Source organism: Schistosoma mansoni, chromosome 3 (assembly GCF_000237925.1).
Source record: "Schistosoma mansoni strain Puerto Rico chromosome 3, complete genome".
Taxonomy (NCBI): domain Eukaryota; kingdom Metazoa; phylum Platyhelminthes; class Trematoda; order Strigeidida; family Schistosomatidae; genus Schistosoma; species Schistosoma mansoni.
The window spans coordinates 2,690,041-2,709,735 of record NC_031497.1 but is presented as its reverse complement, the minus strand read 5'-3'; the positions used below and the strand labels follow the sequence as shown (position 1 = coordinate 2,709,735).

The window sequence follows — 19,695 nt, the reverse complement described above, 5'->3', positions numbered from 1 at the left end:
GCGTGATCATTGGACGTGTGGAAAACATTGGTTGTAGTTTACCTGCATTAAAAGTCCTTTGGATTGATCTTCGTAGCTTCAGTCTTAGCATTTCACTAGGTGCGTTGCCTCTGAATTGTAGACGTATATACAGAGGCTTTTTGTTCACAGTTAAACATTCTTTATGCTCTCTTTTACTAGCTATGTTTTTATTTATAAATTTCTCTGGGTATCCGTTTTCTCTCAGGGTCGTGTACAATGCTTTTGTTTCATCTTCGACCGTATCTCGAGAGCATATGGTCTTGATTCTATAGTGTAATGTCTTGATCAGGTTCCTTTTGTACTGTAGAGGAAAAAAGCTAAGAAAGTTTGTATACTGACCCGTCCACGATATTTTCCTGTTTATGTTTCTCCTTACCAATTATTGTACATTTTATAAAAATTTTGTCTATAAACCATTGATTAGATAGATCATTTAAACCATTTCAAGCTCAATATGTGATTCAGTTTTTATATTTCTTGTTCTCTTAGGTTAACACTTATGAATATGTGTTGGGAATTCGAACCAACTAAGAGACTAACATTCAGTGAGATTTTATCCAGATTGAAATCATTCACATCTTCTTCCTTATATATTTGATATTAAATATTACTAAAATCTTACCATAAAATCCCTACCATGTTTTATGTAATGTTAATTCTAAAGCTTTTTTTTATAAATAGTTACCATTTTTTACAACGTAAACATTACTTTTGCATTCATTCAGTTGGGGATTTGTTCAATTCATAACCCCTCGTATATTGATTGTTTATAGAAATGAATACTAAGATGGGAACAGGATTATGATGTTACTTTAACTAACGATAAAATTTCAATGCAATTCTATCAATCAGACTAGTTATAGATATTGTCTGTTAGAGTCTCGATTATAATACTATTCTTGGAAAACACTATGATATAAATAATTTAACAATTAATGTTTACATAGTTGAAAGCATGAACCAATTGAAGCTAAACCACCAAGGAAAACCTGGAAGCACTGAACGACCGTTTCGTCCTACTGTGGGACTCCTCAGCAGTGCGCATCCACGACCTTCCAGATTTTCCTTGGTGGTCTAGCTTAATTGACTCATGCTTTCAATTATGCAAATACTAAATCTCCACAAAAAACCTCTTCTGAAATTAATGTTTAAAAGTGTTACTTTGTTTTCATCTGATTCTTCTTACTACCTCAGAGACAAATAGAAATGATCACTTATTAGAAAAAACGACTTATAATACAGATGTAACTCGTAATTAGTTAACTTCCCTTTTTGTATGAACGTTTACTCTTAGAATTTAATACTGATTTATCATTTCATACATTACACATAAGATTAAACAGTATTCTTAAATATAACTAGATATTTCCGGTTGATAAATTACTGCTAAATACATGTCATGAATAGAGGTTGATTTAAACTTATTCAACACTCACTGCATTTACCTTACATATGATTTATTTGCTTTTCTTGATTCCATAACAACTGAAAAATGTTAACTGAGGAACTATTATAAACAACAAAGTATTGCTTAGTTATTTCATACTTGTATGATAATAAATAACTCATTCACCAAGTACATATTCATGTACTTGAATGACGGAAGGATAATCGGTAATAGGAATAGGAGGAAATTCAAGAAAGAGGAAGCTTTATTGTATACATTGATTGTTCAAATGCTGTTATGGGTATGTAAATGGTTGATATTTCTCTATTGTCTACACTGTAAGATGACATTGTTGCTACATGAAGATTAAATTAAACTTCAGTGCTTCGACTAGCCCTTTGAGATCGATAGACATTGTAACAATCTTCATTACACCTCTATCCAACCATTTTTTTGTCTGACCAGTAAATATGTCGGTCTGACCCGAATAAGTATTTTGTGATATTGTACGCCTGTTGTATTTATTTTCGCGTATTTATTCATCCGTATAAACTACTTTTTTTCCAGATTTTATGTGCTTGTTAGTATGTATGCGTCTGTGTATCTTATGCATTGTTATCTGATTATAAAAGCTGAGTAACTCTTACTTCAGCTATCTTACCCTACAGTCGATTTTCATATTCACGCGTTATACACTACATTTGTCTGCTCCTTTATGCATCTTCCATACTTTTCGTATTTCGGCTTTGTCATCAAATACAAATGAAATTAAATATGGGATATATTTTACCATTGACTATAATATGATTGTTCTGTTCAAACAGTTTCGTGCAAAATGCACTCTAGCAAATACTATTTCGGATATTTCCTACGCCACTTGTAAGAAGTGGCGAATCAGTCCTTAGACCACTTATCTTTCAACCATTAGTCACATATTCGAACTCTGCTCTACCTAACTTTCTCTGAGAACCATATAATACCCCGAGCTCTTACAAAAGGATGGCTTGAATTTGAATGCATGAATCTGAGTGGGTCCGAATGAACAGTCCTATGGTTAGATACAGGGCATGGTAAGTCGGTTGTGAACCTTCATCACTGAGGTGGTTGGGACATTTATTACCTATGCCCAACTATCGCCTATCTCAAGGGAGGTGTTGTCTGGTATAGTGGGTTGGAAGAAAATTAGTCTTAAAACCAAGACGTGGGACCAGTCTATGAAGTTATCGAAAATTGAACTGGGTCACGTAGGTAGTTGCAGACTTTTATTTATTTATTTAATCACATACATATTGGTACAAAGGGCACCACATACATATACGCCACACAAAATAATGAGAATATGAGGAGAAAGGGGGAAGATGCGTATATGTAAAAGAAGGAAAAAAAGAGAAGAGTAATGATGGGGGGAACTGAAATATACAACCAGAAGAACTCTCAGTTAAGAAGTTTATAACCACTCTTTATGAAGAAAGTAGAAGAAGGTTACAGCAGGCTCGCCACTGGCTTCTATTCTGAGCCATATCTGATAACGTCTCTAGCCACTGTGTTGCACCATCTCTCGGACCCCAGCCAGGGAGTCGTGAAGGACCAACAGAAGCTAGCCCTTTGCAGCTTTCTTTCATGCCACGACACCATGTCATACACTGACCTCATCTCCGCTTTTTCCAACCACTCCCAGAAACGGCAAATAATGCACGACGTGGAAGTCTCTGGGACGACATTCGTAAAACATGTCCAAGCCACCGAAGTCGGTGTTTCAAGATGGTGACACCAATTGAATTATCGTCTCGGCGCCCGAACACACGATGCCGAACCTCTGCATTACTAACATGGTGTCGCCACTGTATGTCAGCAATCCTTCGGAGACAACGATGATCGAACACAGAGAGACGTCTAACATCCTCAACTCAGAGGGCCAGGTTTCACAAGCATAGAGCAAAACTGCTCTCACCGACGCGTTGTAGATCCGACCTTTTACAGCCAGACTAACATCACGAAGGCGCTAAAGATGGCCCAGATTGGCATAAGCCGCTCTGGCTTTCATTATACGTGCATCGATCTCATCACTCACGCCACCACCAGCACTTATGTAGCTACCTAGATACACAAACTTCTCAACTACTTCAATCTGCTCACCATCCAGGGTGAGTACAGGATGAGAATCCTGCCAGTCTTGTAGGAGTACTTTGCACTTGGAGGGTGCAAAGCACATGCCGTACCTGCGGACACTGATTGCCAACTGATTAAGTGCGGATTGCATGCCATGGGCATTATTACACAGTAAGACAATATCATCCGCATACTCAAGGTCGAGAAGTCTTTCTCCAGGCAGCAGATCCACACCGCCATTACTTACATTCATCAGAGCTGTTTCCAGAATGTCATCGATGGCAAAGTTGAAGAGGAATGGTGAGATCGGGCAACCCTGCCTAACCCCACTGCTCGAATGGAACAAGGGAGAAAGGTGGTTGTATGCCCTCACTCTGCCTGAGGTGTTTGTATACAGGGCCTTTAAGATGTTAATGAACTTCTCAGGCACACCTTTCTTCAATAGACAATCCCAGAGAACAGTCCTGTCCAACGAATCGAAGGCAGCCCTGATATCAAGAAACACTACGATTGTTGGCCTGCGATAAGTATGACGGTGTTCTAACATTTGGCGTAGGATGAAGATATGATCAATACCTCCTCGACCAGAACGAAAACCAGCCTGCTCCTCGCGAGTCAATCGTTCTCGGGTTTTAAACAACCTACGAAGAATGACAGAAGCCAATAGTTTGGACGCAATCGGAACTAGATTTATCCCCCGATAGTTGTTACAGGAACGACGTGAACCCTATTTAAAGATAGGGACGACTATTGACTCATTCCATGATGTTGGAACACTTTCTTGCTCCCAAACCTTTGCAAACAACACAGTCAGTTCCTTAGCCAGAAAGTCACCACCATCTTTAAAAAGAGCCGGAGGTAAGTCATCTGGGCCAGGTGATTTGTAGCGTTTCAAGAGTTGGAGTTCCTTGCGGACTTCCGCCTCGTTTGGTGGATCAGTCGTCACCGGCCATGAGGGGCAGGACAAACTGGTCGATGTTGCCGGAGCAGCAGGCCAGTTGAACTGAGTGAATTAGCGATGTGGTAAATAGTAATAATGATAATAATAATAAAAGTAATAATAATGTAAATTGTCTTGTTTCTAGTAGGACCGAGAGTAATATTGTCAATAGAATGTGTCATTTCATTTATTTGTGTGCGGGCTGTGATACTGCCCGAGTGCCCAAACCGAAGCAGATACTTTTCTTAGGGGGCCACACCCCGAGCCTTCGACCTAAAGGTCTAACCCACAAGGCAGTGGAGCATCGTGAGGAGATGTAGTCCCATGGTAGCCGGTGACCAACAATTGGTTCATGCGCCATTTTTTTCCTCAGGATACTGGAGCCCATGTGCACCATTTGTTTGGAATGAGGGTTTTCCAACTCCCCTAGGTGAACTTTCCGTGTCCACCAACCCGGTTAAAGCGCCGGACATTCGCTTTTCGTCCTCTCAATTTCGTAAACAATAATGCCCGTCACGAGAAGGCAGTGAGTAGGACTTCCCTGGTAGAGGCATTATACTCGTGGCCATTTGAGGGCATTTTGAGAGGGAGAGCTGACTCTCTCCTCAATCTCGGCCATACCAGGGCAGTTGGGGGCACAGAATGTTCAACATGTTGACTTATTGAATTTATTTTGATATATTAAAATCTGAAGAAAGGTACCGGTTAAATTGATTTCTTTATTACTTTAGTACTGAAGATTTGCTAGACTTAGTAGGATAGCAGCAAAACATTCAAGTAGTGTTCGTTTATGAAAAATATCAGTTTGTTCTTGATGGGTATTTCTAACCGCAATAAGCTGTAACTAGTTAATAAACACGGAGAAACCATATCCAATTTTTTAGATTTTTTCCTAACCCTGTTAATTGTCATGATATCTATGTGTTAGTCAGGCTGTTAACATGTTCTTTGTTTGACTTAATTGAACAAATGACAGATTAATCATCTTGTCTAAGTGTTCATTGTAGTTGCGTGACAATTGTTTATATGTAACAAGATCATTCCCGTTCTACCAAGGAGACCAAGCGTCACATCAGAATTCCCGGGAAAATGTAACTTCACATCAATTTTACCTACTAATAACTATATGAAAAGAGATAAGGAACTTATTCTTCATTGAAATTCATGATTTTTATGTATCTGACATAATTAAATATTAACAAAACTAATCAATTCACATCGTACTGTTTCTATTACACCACTTTTTTAAATGTATTGCAATACTAAAAAAAAGAAAATCACTGTAGAAGACAAACTGGACAAAAATGAAAATATTTTTGGATGTTTTTTAAATCAATGTTACACCAAAAATGACAATTTACTATTGATTTTTTTCTGTGTACTTTGAAAACATCAATGAACAATTTTTTGGTTAGGTTATTTATAATCTCATGAAAATATTTTCACTTGTATATATATTTATCTTTTATTCTCGTGTGAATTATTCTTTCGTGAAATCTTTTCTTTCATAACATTTTTTATTTTATTTATTTAAACACATAAATATTGGTACAAGGAAGCACCAGATAAATATGCGCCACACAAATCTCATTTGATTTGTGTGAGGGCTGTGATACTGCCCGAGTGCCCAAACCGAAGCAGATACTTTTCTTAGGGGGCCACACCCCGAGCCTTCGACCTAAAGGTCTAACCCACAAGGCAGTGGAGCATCGTGAGGAGATGTAGTCCCATGGTAGCCGGTGACCAACAATTGGTTCATGCGCCATTTTTTTCCTCAGGATACTGGAGCCCATGTGCACCATTTGTTTGGAATGAGGGTTTTCCAACTCCCCTAGGTGAACTTTCCGTGTCCACCAACCCGGTTAAAGCGCCGGACATTCGCTTTTCGTCCTCTCAATTTCGTAACCAACAGTAATGCCACTGTGAGAAGGCAGTGAGTAGGACTTCCCTGGCAGGGGCTATATACGCATGGCCATGTGAGAGCATTTGGAGAGGGAGAGCGGACTCTCCCCACTCTCGGCCGTACCAGGGCATTTGGGGGCTGTTGCAGACTACCTGATTACAGTCTGCGCAATTATTGTTACTGGTCACCAAGGTCTATAGGTAACATGGCCCAGGATTGGTCGCAACGGAGCACATCTATTCTATGTTTGTATTCTCTTATAAGTCTCCTGATTTTAAAAGATTCTCTTATCCCGATCCATATCTTCTTGAATCATATCGTCTATCCCTTAACTTTTTTTTATTGTTGCTAGTACCATCACAACTCCTACTATTCTGGTATGACGCGGTGTGACAACTTGAAACGATTCACATTCATGCCAGGTTCTCCGTCGAGTAATCTGACTGGTACGTAAAGGATTTAATGACTTGCTTGATTGAATAGTGGAGCTACATAACAACTAATCATGTAAACTTGTTTATGATAGAAACATCAAATTACACAAGACTACGTTTACAATTGATTTACACACGTTTGATTGTGTGATTAATAAGCTAGCATCGTATTGATTTCTGACTAATTGAAATGATGCATTAAACATCTTTTCAGTAAGATTGGTAATGTTTTAAAATTATTGAAAAAATTCGGAAACGGGAGCACTATTTCCTGTACTTTTTGTAAGTGAATTATAAACCATACATTAAGACTTGACGCTGAAGTCGACTTTTTAGTCTCATTGCTGAAACAAACATTAGGATTCTACATAAAACAGCTAGAAATTTGCATGTTTCATCGATTCGTAGTTAACATGCGAAAAAAGACAGGCCACACAATATCAAATGAGTCAAAAGGAGTGGGTGTTCAAAGTATAATCTGATTGGTCATATTGTTTATTTAAGGACATAACTAACGAATTCTAGATAAAAGAAAGTTGAGATCGATTGAAGAGCCTGTGAAGTTTTATTAATTAAGAAGAATGAGTTGCACGTTAGGCATATTGGATAACCAACTCTTAACGCTGGAGCACTGCACCTGCCAACATAGGAATAAAAGTTGGGAGAAGGCTAAGGCTAACCGAACAAATGTGTGTCATAAGAACACGAAGTCAGTTATTGGTTGCTGTTTTTAAGGAATTTCGGGTGGTACACTTTCGAACTGAATATATAAGATGAAAGACCGATAGTTTAAGGGTATCTACTAATAAGTATTCCCAAGTTTTTAATAAATTTAGTTATCACAAAAGCAGTTACATGAAATGGGAACGCGGGCTTGTAAAGGTGAGTCAACATCACTATATGGTTACTGAAATTAAATGTTCGCCCATTAAACTGTGTATTTCATGTTCATTTTCTCAAGATCTAGGTAACTCAGTAAACAGACATTTTATAGTGCATTAGTGATGAGTGAGCAAGTGTTACGCTAATTCCAAACTAAAAAAAATCATAAAGAGAAATTCGAGCAAATAAGTCTATTTTCTACATCTTTGTGTTTGAATAGAACAAGTGACAGTTAGAAATTGCGCTTCCCTACGATACAGAGGATGACGTTGAAGACGTCATACCTCCAACACACAATGTACGAGAAAAAAGTCAATCTCAATTTCTTATGTTAATTTAAAGTGATTTTCGCTCAGCCAACTTTAGCGTATTTTACTGATTACCTTCCACTGCACTTAGTTCATTGATTCTCAATGCATTGTTTAACCATGACTTCGTATCCAGTGACCATTGCTCAGTTAATAAAACTCTGTTACTAACAATCACTGAATTAGTTTGGATGTAAATTTAGCCTTCATTGGTTTCGTTCAATAAATCTTAATAAAACTCGTCTTCAGAATAACTGAGGGAAGGCGCTAGAAACAGATAGAGATCCTGTATATGATATCGCTATCATCGTTATAACTATCGCCGTATATCATCCTTCGTTACATTGAATTTTGACTTGTCCTGCATTGATCTTGTTTTCTATATCAATAACAGATGACATCTTTATACATAATCAACTTATACTCAAAATGTTAATTCGATGGACAGAAAAAAGGCAATAGGATAGAACGTGTTAACTACATATAACAGTTACGAATGCTTTTTTTTAAAAAAAACTTTATTTTTATTAAAATTGTCAGAATAACAATAAGAAACCAAGCAAAAAATAATCACCAATTTCTACAAAAAAGATTCTTGAATTTAGAATGTTAATAATAATTAGGAAAAAAAGGCAATATATATAAAAACCAAGTGCATAACAAAGGAGCAAACAAACTGGCAAACAGCTACTGTAACCAAATAAAGCAAGGCACAACATATTTCAAAAGTAATAATGATAGAGGAGACAGGAATATTTGGGACAACAGGTGTTGGAGAGCGGTCACCTATGTCAGATTGTTTGTTTGTTTGTTCACTTTTGTGTTACATAATACGATACTCTATCAAATACAGTGTAATCATGTGTATTGTGTAAAAAAATAGTTACAAAAAAAACAAAGAAATACTCAACAATTGTGTTTATAATGGCTAGTAAGAGGTGCAAACAGGTTTTCTCCGTCACAGCACAGTATTTGTATTTATTACCCGCCACAGTTAATGATTATTATAAGAGGCAAAATTATAATATAAAAGAATACTGTTTTAATAAAATATCAGTGAGATGTAACAAACACACTATGAGGGAATTGAGCAATCTCTCAGTAATTAGAAAGTGTGATGTATGTGAATATTATCAATAAGTATACTCACAAGTTATCAAAAACAATATCCAAGACGCTGGTAACGAACATTATATAGCGTAACTTAAGGCACGTGAATTATTGATGTGAATATAATATACATTGAATACGAGAAAGATATTAAAAACATTGGCTAATATTGAAATTTTATTAGTAAAAAAATAAATCATTGTGCAAAGTGTATGGTTGAATATCTCTCATTGAAATGTAAAAAGCAAAGTACAAGTATGTATATATTCGTTGCTAAAAATTCATTTGGAAGAATCAGAGAGAAATTCTTGAAACTTGTTATTTTAATGAATAAGCATAATGCTGTCTAGTATGCCAAGCACAGGCGTATTTACATGTAAAAGGTTTGTCACATACTTCACATTTGAAACGGACACCTGTATGTGAATTCATATGTCTTTTAACTTGATAAGCAGAGAAAAATTCTTTAGAACAAATATCACACCGAAAGAATCTTTGACCTGTATGCACATAGAAATGTCGTGTAAGGTTACCAAGCCATTTAAAAGGCTTACGACAACTGGGACAAAAATACATAACTTGACCATCAATCATTTCAGACGGCACATCACCTTTCTTCCATACATCTTTGCGCTTTAAGCAAATATGATGATGTAGGCTATAATCATTACGGTAATACTTGCCACATTGGTCACACCTGAGCATCTTTTTGGAATGATCACCTAAATGGACATTAAATGCTCGAGGCCATTTAGGCTGGAAGTGAGAAGAAAAAGTGTTATGGTTGTATTTTCTTGCAAGATGATTAATGGGATATGTAGCTTTGCGATAAGGGAAAGTGCCGGTTAGTCGAGTTATTGTTGACTGAGGTGTGTTCAAAGACCAGCTTTCAGTAGACGACTGTAAGGTTGAGGTCGGAGTCACTGAATGAGTGTCACAAGTCAAAGGACTAGTACGTATTAAACTTTGAGATGCTTTGTTACCAGGCGATAGATCCCAAGAACTTGTAGTATTTTGTTTTGCGTTCAACTCATCCTCACCAACCCAAAAGGCTTCGCCGTAACATGAAGTATAAGGTGAACAGGGATTTTTGTCAGCTGCATCCGTAGAAATAACAAGAGGTTTAGACAAAAAACCTTTGGCATTGGTAACTTCATTTTCAAGTACGCCATCATTTCCCTGTTGGCTAACAGCTAACTTGGACTCATGAAGTGGCCAACAGTTATCATTACTTTCATCTTCATCATCATCTTCATAACTTGGAAAAGAAATAATTGGACATAAAACCCATCCGCAGTTACAAATTGTCAATTAACGTCAAACAACTATAATGCTTTAAATTAATGGACCGAGAATTTACAACAAAATAGAAGGTCGTTTCAGTCAAAGGCTAACGTCAAACGATTATGAGAAACGTGTTATCGTGGGACTTCAAAATAGAAGCTATATACTAAACATATCAAATTACAACCCGGTGAGCTTTCTGAATTCAGTGATTTTAATGGATACTTTTAAAAGTAAATCATTGACAGATAAAAAGACACTAAGCAAATATGGTATGTATAAATGCTCCAATTTTCTAACGCCTGTAAAACGATTGGGTAGGATGTTCATTTTGATTCGTCAGATTAAGAATGTTGTTTTTAATCGGAGACAAGTAGTGACAAAAAGTTCTATCCTCAGCCCAGTTTACTATGTATACCAACTATTATGACCCAGTCAATGATGAAGAAATTCTGATGTGTATCTAATATGTTAAGTCAGTGCTAGCTTAAATACACCATTATACACTGAAATATGATATACAGTTAGTTATGTAAATTCGAGTGAATATCATTTCGTCTACTACTACTGCAACGTGATTACTACAGTTGAATAATGTGCTGACGTTTTTACACCAAGAGTTTCGTATACATTCGTCGAAGCTTGAAGAGTTATCCAATAAGAGATATTCAGACACAAGATAGAGAATTGATTCAAGAGATTATAAGCACGCGACTATTGAGTGCATAGATATGTCGAAAACCAATGTACGCCGGGCCAAATAGCATGTAGAGGTATGACAGTTAATGAGAAGGATAAATCTTGATGACATTTTAAGTGTTTATTGGCTACGTAAACTTAAGCATATTTTACACACGTTCAACAACTATCTACCCTGGTGCACTGAGGAAGAAACTAAGACGTGGCATCAATACATGAGGTCATCGGTTGTTATAAGCCGTTACAGCCGATCTAGACTTGATGACTGGATTTTGAAAGGAAATGGTAAAATAAATGACTTGTTTCCCCACAGAATTGAAAAATCGCAAGATCATAGTGATGATACATATTTGAGCGAAGTTCTCGTGGAAATAAAAACCATTACTTTGATAAATGCACACTCAAGTCGCTATAGGGTTAGGAAAAAACGGTTCCCAGTAATATTGTAGAGATATTTAGATTATCTTTATAGTCAATTATCTTCGTACCTTTTTCAGGTATTTGTAAAAAGTCCTATGAATCATTTCCAGACTAAATTAAATAGTACGATATCGCCTACCCTTCATTTTTTGAAGCCATTAAATAAACAATAATTACATGTAAATCAGTAACCACTTTCAAGTTCGTCCAAATATTATAAATGATGTATTCTAATTGACCAGAATATGGCATTCTGAACAGGTGAAGTGGGTATTGAACCCATAACATATTGGTTGAAAGGTAGACTCCTTAAACATGAGTACCAGTACGTTATACTGACATAATATAAGATGATTTCGGATTATTAGTATTCGACAGTTTAGCCTGTATTAACCAGATTAAATTATGAGGCTTACAAATCACATTGGGTTTGTAGCTACGATCCCTAAAATTTTGCCAGTCAAAAGTAACATAGAACCCAGAACATGTGCATAGGCTCGAGTCGCCACATGTCACAGAGATAAAATTATCAAAATGAATACCTAAATAATAGAGACAGAAATATTGTCATTGACAGTACAAAAAAACGTGTTGGGAATGAGTTGATTCGCACAATAAAATACATAAAACAATTTTGGAATTCAGGATCTAAGAGAAAACAAAGAGTAAATGCGTCTAGGCCACTATGATTGATTTTGAACCACACCACACAAAATCGCTAGAAGAAGTACAGATAAACATCTGTGACTTTTCTTCCTTGATTCCTGAGTTTCAACGTTATTTTATGCCTTTTATTTCGCGAAATAATATCCAAAATATTAATATCAGTTAGAAAACGGATGGTATGTAAACAGTAGATTAAGAACTGACCTAGATTCATAAAATGAATCATCTACATAGTTTGCAAAATTAACTACGGACGTCTTTACACTAAATGACAAGATGGCTAAATTTGATAAATGATAAAAATAAGTTTACTTCTAATGACTCACTCATCTGCAAACCTGGGATCTGAAACATCTGCGAACACAGCAGTTTTTAAAACAGCTTTCTTCTTTTTATCGAATGTCAAGATTAAATAGCCTTCAGGAACAGAATCGTCTGAAGTAGATGAAGCCTGGCAGGAAGATGAGCTGCAGTCTGTAGTTTCAGATATATGAGTTAGTAAGGGAACATCCACCATGATCCACTCTATGGTATAAAAACATACATGTAAAGAGCGTGAAAGTTGCTTGGATCACTGTATATTATAGTTAGCTTTTGGGTCATTGTGTCTCTAAGTCTTCGCTCAGTTCGCCGACTTAGGTGAACTTTTAATCTCTTTAAACATAGCAGTCAGTTTTAGGGTTACACAATGAACGTTGTATTATTTAACCATTTGATTAAAAGCTCATTAACTGAATATAGAGAAGCACGTTAATAATCAGTAATCCATGCTAGTTTAACAGTCCTTCGAATACAAGATTGCAATAAGTTTAAACTACAATTTTTCTGCTCTACAAGTCTAAAGAAACCTATTGGGCCCGCACATAATGAAAGCTGAACTATCGAAACTCCACTTCCTTCATCAGTGAATATAGGAAAATCTTAACTTTTTGCCAGACAAAGCGGTAGCAAATAGTCTAGTAATAATTGGGAAATTAATTAGAAACAGCCAGAGACTTGAAAGAACTACACGCTACAATAATCCTGGGAAAGCAAATCAAATAAAACCTGGTAGTTACAATGATAAATGATACTGAAAAGTTAAGTTGTTTTAGCACCAGCGACTGTGAATTTTAAATTTTGCTTGAGTATATGTACACCAAAAACAATCTTAATAGGAAATATCTGTAGAAAAACTTTAATTGTACGACTAGAGCTTACAACAGATATTGACGTTACCGATAACTACAACTTTCACCAACGAATATCGTAATAAATACTAGGCGTAGTTTGTGTAGGTTAAGAGGAAGAATCATGTAATGTTATTAAGATTATCAGTATCCAGTTATTCACATACAACTTTATAGTGATTATAATATTTGGTAAATATTCTGTGGTTAGCCTTTTTAACTTGCTGTTTAAGTAGCCAAAATACTAAATATTCCCAAAAAATTCTAATGTCAGTTATATATGGATTAACAGGCACGTAGTTACGACTAGAATATATAGCCGATATGTTATCTGATATTAGGAGTTAGTTTTTATTTGATTTTAAAGTTGTAAATACAAATGTCAATTTTAAAGAAAATACAACGGTTTAAATAGGGTTCTTATGCATTAATATACATGCAGAATATATTGCTGCACGAAAATAAACTTGGATTATAACTGATTCGACTAAAGATCATAGGACTCTTCGTAACTAGTGTCACTAAGTTAAACTAGTCAGATTTGTACACTTACTTCAGTCAGTCATCTACAATATAGGACCAGGCATATATATGTATCGGTCTACGTTGCCATACCTCATTAGAACAACAAGATGAACACCAAATTCACAGAAGTTACTTCAATGGTAGTAATATACAAAAGAAAGATTTCATATGAGGATATAATACAGGAAGAATTAGTTCGTAGAAATAAATTTATAAAGCAATTTTAATCTCACGGTTTGAGGAAAAACAAAGACTGTAAACACCTACTCCTTTGTGATCGATTCTGAGCCATGTCACCCACCGTCTCCAACCATTAGTTACGATAGTCACGTGAACCCCAACCAAGTAGTCTGAACCTAACAACATGCCTCTGACCACAAGTTAACGACTTTATGGACTGGTGCCACGTTTTGGTTTGGCCGCCCCTAACTCTCTTCTAAGCGTTCCCAACACTAGTCAGCATTGCGCGTCGTGGAAATTGGTGTTCAGGCATGCGTAATACGTGGTCTAACCATCTCAGTCGATGAAGATTTACTGACTCGGGAATATAGACATATTTTTGACGTACAACTGACTAGTTATATTCCCTGACCTGAAAGCGTTCAACCCCAGTGATCGTGTGTTTCTCTGGTAGTATCTATCATTGAAAGGCGTGCTGAAGTACATTAACCTTGTACATGCTCTCTACACGAACACTACTAGTCGAGTCAGAGCTCATAGGGAACTGTTATCGGAAGTGGTTACTTTAAGTGGTGTTCATCAGGGTTATCTGCCTTCCCCATTTTTATTCTACCGTCATAGACACGCTTTTAGAGATAACACTCAATATCTGACTTTAGGGATTGATCTACCAGATTTACTTGTTGACTTGGAATAAGTAGATACAGTTCTGTTCGCTGAAGACGCTGAAAAAGTGCAGTCTGTTGACCAGCTCAAGCAATAATCCAAGCATGTTTGGGATGCAGTTCTCGCCCTCCAAATGTAAAATGTAGCTTCAGGATTGGCCTACGTCAGTGCCTGAATTAATGATAGGAAGTGAGATAGTTTAGTGTGTCGACTGCCTCACTCATCTTGGAAGTCTCGTTGATCCTGATAGGCTGGTGTCTGCCGAAATCTTGACACAGATCCAAAAAGCTAGATTATATCTTGTCAACCTGTTATTTGTGGAGTAGGCGAGATATCCGACTGTCAAACAAAAGACGAGTTTACAACAATTCACCCCGTTATGGGGTGTGAAACATGACCATTGAAAATGGAGGATAATTATAGGTTACTAGTATTCGACTATAGGTTTCTTTGAAGCACTGCTCGTATATTTTGGGACCAAGGAGAAAGCAATATCTCGGTTAGTAATAAAGTATTAAGTAAAAGCCATTACGAGATGAATTTTATACTTCGGACGAAATAAAGCTAATTAAGACAAGTAGTATAAATCTGCCAAAGTGGAAAGTAGAAATGATCAAAGATTACTTGTTACCTTAATTTAACTGAGTAATCAGTAGCAGTTCCGCGTACTAGACTTTAAGCCACATTTTATATATGACGGTTAGCAGTGTTATCCAACTGCCACTATTGCAGTAGGTCATGTGGAATCTCAATCTGTAACTAGACGTCTGGTCGAACATTTTAAAAGAACAATTAACGACACGATAGGACACAATTAGTTCCAAAAACAATAGTTATGGCGAATAAGACACTTTTATCTTGAAAGAGATACTTAGTTGTATATATATATACATATATATATATATATATATAAACAGAAAACGGAACACTGTTTAGTAAGACACCGAACTTAGTGCTTATCTTGCTTTTTTAAATAAACTATTTTTGTAATGTACGTCATCTTTATCACTGTAGTCTGCTATATCGTCACTTCATTAAAAATGATGCATTGTATGTCAGATTTCGAATGACAGTAGGACCTGCAAGTTAGGGGACATATTACTTTCATAGGTTATTTCTGTTGGATATTAATGAGCGAAATAAATTTGATGTGTTAATTAGCATTCGCACTAATGTCCATTTTCATGGGGAAACAGGCAAAATTCTGGGAATATGCATATTGTGATTGTAGGTGACATCTGAAGTTTTAATGGAGTCAGGTGAAAAGCAGACAATTTAGCGATCGCTAAGGTGTGAACTAATAAACTTTTCGCTCCGAGACTTAGACGGGAAGTCTCATTATTTCCCCAGAATAGGAAAAGCTACCTTTAGTTTTAATGTCACCCGAATTGAGACTAAACTTTCCTAGCTAATGTCGTCCGTATTTCCCGAAAGTTCACCTTAATTTCCTATTCTTGTTAAATTGGGGAACGCGAGGTCAGCAGGGAACAACTTCGTGTAGCCTACCTCTTGGTGGCTAATTGTAAAATATTCGTGCCAATAACAAGCCATTTAAATTGATGGTAGTAAGCATATCCAAATCAGTTGGCACTACATCAGATTCCCATTGCTAAGGTACTGTTACAACTGCGGATCTATAGTGATCACCATGACGTTGAAGACAGAAATTAACTAGCACAACTAACCAAAAGAATTAGACGGTAAGATTAATTCTTGCTTCAATGGTAAAATGAGAGATGCCTTTCTGAAAATTCAGGAAAACTAACCTAACTGAACAGATTCATGTCCAACACTTCCAAAACACCGACTGGTGTTAAAGTAACACGCAGCTTAGCACGGTAAAACAAGATTTGTGCATATCCTGATATTCACTAAAGAGGACTTTATGCTTTCCTAAATTTCCTATGTTGTTCACAAAATCACATTTATTAACTCTGAGTCCTATCGCTGCGTTTATAAACCAATGATATGACTATACGTATCTAATACCTTATTTCTTTATGATGGGATGATGTAAACCAATTAATATCATGTTAAAAAGTGGTTTTAAATCTTAAATGTCGTCCATTGTTGCTAGTCGAAAATTGTTTCGTTTTCGCACGCTAAGATCACTAATTCTGCTTCGTGTTCGCACGTAGATATTTTCAATTCTGGTCGGTTTTCGTTCGGCGGGCTCACCAAATCTGTTGTGGTCTATATTCGACATTAACCTTTAACTTTGTATATTGTTAGTCCTGATAACCGTTACTCGATAACGCCCCAACGGTGCATAAATCAGAAGGCGAATACGAAGTTTTGATTGCGTTTACTGTTGAACCACACACAGATATCCCCAATTACAGTCACGTTAAGCAAGCATGAAAGAGTGGTGCCGTAAGGCAGGCAAGTGAGCGTGAGAGTCGAATGAGCGAGCAAGTGGTCGAGTCAGCGAGTAAGTGAGTCAATGAACAGGATTAAGATGTACATATATATACGAATGGAAATGAATGAATCATCGAATCAATTAAGCGACTAATAGCAAGGCTAGCAGAATGAATACATGCGTACGCAGTAAGCAATGCTCAAGCGTACATAATAAGGGTACAATAGTATAGATAGATTGTTATTGCACGAATGACTCCGTCTGTTAAATAAGTTAACAAAAGGGCTTAACCAAATTAGATGTGAACAAACTCAATTATACGTGAGCTGATATAACGGAAAAATGGGTTTGCTGTTACCAATCCTCGTCACGTCTTCAGGCCGTCGGTCGGTTGAAAATCACAGGTTTCTATCTTTAACAGTATTTAGGGAAATTTTTTAAGTCTCCGTTCCTTGTTAATTATTACTGATTTCAGCATATAGATGTCAACACCACGTGGAAGAGCTGCTTCTTGCGTTTAGTGTTATCCTTCCAACTAGGAGTTTAATATTGTTCTTGCGACGTTAAGTTATTCTCTAAGGTCTAATTTTTTCAACATTCAGCATTGGTGCTAACCTCGGTAGTTTTAATAAACACAAAAATCAGAAGATGCTGTTAACATCACCATCAGATCACGACACAACCCATTGTTTGAGGTAGTCCTTCAGATAGCCAGGTTATAAATCTTACCTTCTCCCACCTTTGAATGCAGTTCCCTTACAATCCTCAGACTCCTCCATTTTGTAATCCCCAGCAACTGTCAAGAGATACTTGGAGGCTAGCGTTTCCTGTTTCTGTCGCATCCAGTGTTTCTTTTTTTTCACTAAAGCAATACCAGCTCAACACAAGCAATTAAAATAGAGGAATGCTGGTAGGCACTCAGAGTTTGAAGTGACTACTGAAATACTTCCCTATTTTTCTTTTATGTTCCTAGTCTCATCTGAAAAATTCTTTTTGTTTTACGAACTCACTTCGTTGTCAATAATATTTTGAAAAAATTACCCTTTCCTCAGTACTCTTGTCTCTTCTTTAAGGACAAAAGAATAGATTCCAAAGTTCGTGACGTCATATTTTCGGATTGCAGACCATAACTGCCATTATTGCTGTAGTTCCGTAACTGTTGTTTAAATCCAAGGGATTGACTTTGCAGAATTACCAAAATCACCGGCCCTTAGTCTACCGCCTCCATGCTCCATAAAGGTCTTTATCACCTGCAACCATGTCAAGGCTACTTGTTCGTCTTAACTCCTATACTGTTCCGTCCTTCGGATGCCTATATTGGGGTATCCAATTTCAGAGATTTACGAGTATTAGATGGATAGGGTTGGTTGTTTTTAGACCTAATGAACAGAGAGATTGACAGCTACTATCCTAGGCGTCTCTGTTTTCATGGCGATTACCGGATATTTTGATGGTGTCTTCAGTTGTTGGCTTAGTCCAGGATCCTTAGAACCCTATCTACCCTCATCCTTGTAGCTTTTTTCAAACCATTTGTGACACACGTTTGCTCGCATTTTACAAAAGTTTAGTTCTATGCAATACTACTACCACTGCCATCTTTAAAAAAGGCTTTCAATCCAAGATAAATCCAACCCTTCGTTATTCCCATAAAAATATGAGGAACTTTACCCTAGTACTCAGTATTTCTCGCTCAAATTTTGGTGTTGAAGCCTTTATATGCCTTGCATCATTTTTTCTTACTGATAATTAGGTTAATGTCGTTGGTTATGATATGATGATCGCCGTACTACCGATTGTCGACGCCTTGATCACCTGCTGTCATTCTTTTGAGCCGCGCTGAGTGCTTTGTGTATATCCAACCCTAGTTTCGATTTAGACGTTTGTAAACAACTTAGATGTCATACTAAAACTATCCTAAGGAGCGATACTGAAGACACTCTCTCCCCACAACTCGTCGTATTTCAAAGCCACAGGCCTTGACTTTCCACCATAAATCAGATTCATTTTCAGGCACCGATCGGTCACATGGGTATGTACTCGGAGGCAGGAAGTACAAATCAGACCTTAATTACTCATACTCATCATGAAATACCAAATGCTGAATTCATTTGTCATCAGATGGCTCCTATCAGGATCAGGGGGAGAGTAGACAGCCTTGTCTGACTCCGATCCCTACTGGAAATGCATCTGTCAGCTGTCCTCCATGCACCACTTTGCACTGTAGTCCGTCGTATGAGTTCCGGATAATGTTGACAATCTTTTCAGGAACTCCATAGTGTCGAAGAAGTTTCCATAATGTTCTCTGGTCCACACTGTCAAACGCCTTCTCATAGTCCATGAAGTTGATGTATAGTGACGAATTCCGCTCAACTGATTGTTCCACGATGATCGGTAGTGTCGCAGTCTGGTCTGTGAGCGACCGATCCTTCCGAAACCCAGCCTGTTGATCTCGAAGTCGGGCGCCTACTGCGTTCTTCATCTGGTTCAGCAACACTCTTAAAAACTTTTCCTGGTACTGGCAACAAACTGATGCCTCTGTAATTCACACATTTGCTCAGATCTTCCTTCTTTGGTATGTTGATGAGGTATCCTTCTTTCCAGTCCGTTGATACTTGTTTTCCCTCCCAAAT

At 37.1% G+C, this 19,695-nt stretch overlaps 1 protein-coding gene across 1 annotated transcript; it reads right to left on the bottom strand.

The window, feature by feature from the left end:
- Window positions 1–8,466: 8,466 nt before the first annotated feature.
- On the bottom strand, window positions 8,467–12,680 carry Smp_074040 (putative zinc finger protein; the record flags this gene model as incomplete). Its single annotated transcript, XM_018798890.1, has 2 exons — window positions 8,467–10,352; window positions 12,490–12,680. 2 exons carry the CDS (start codon window positions 12,678–12,680, stop codon window positions 9,413–9,415), a joined length of 1,131 nt encoding a protein of 376 aa, XP_018650734.1. The 3' UTR covers window positions 8,467–9,412.
- Window positions 12,681–19,695: the final 7,015 nt, after the last annotated feature.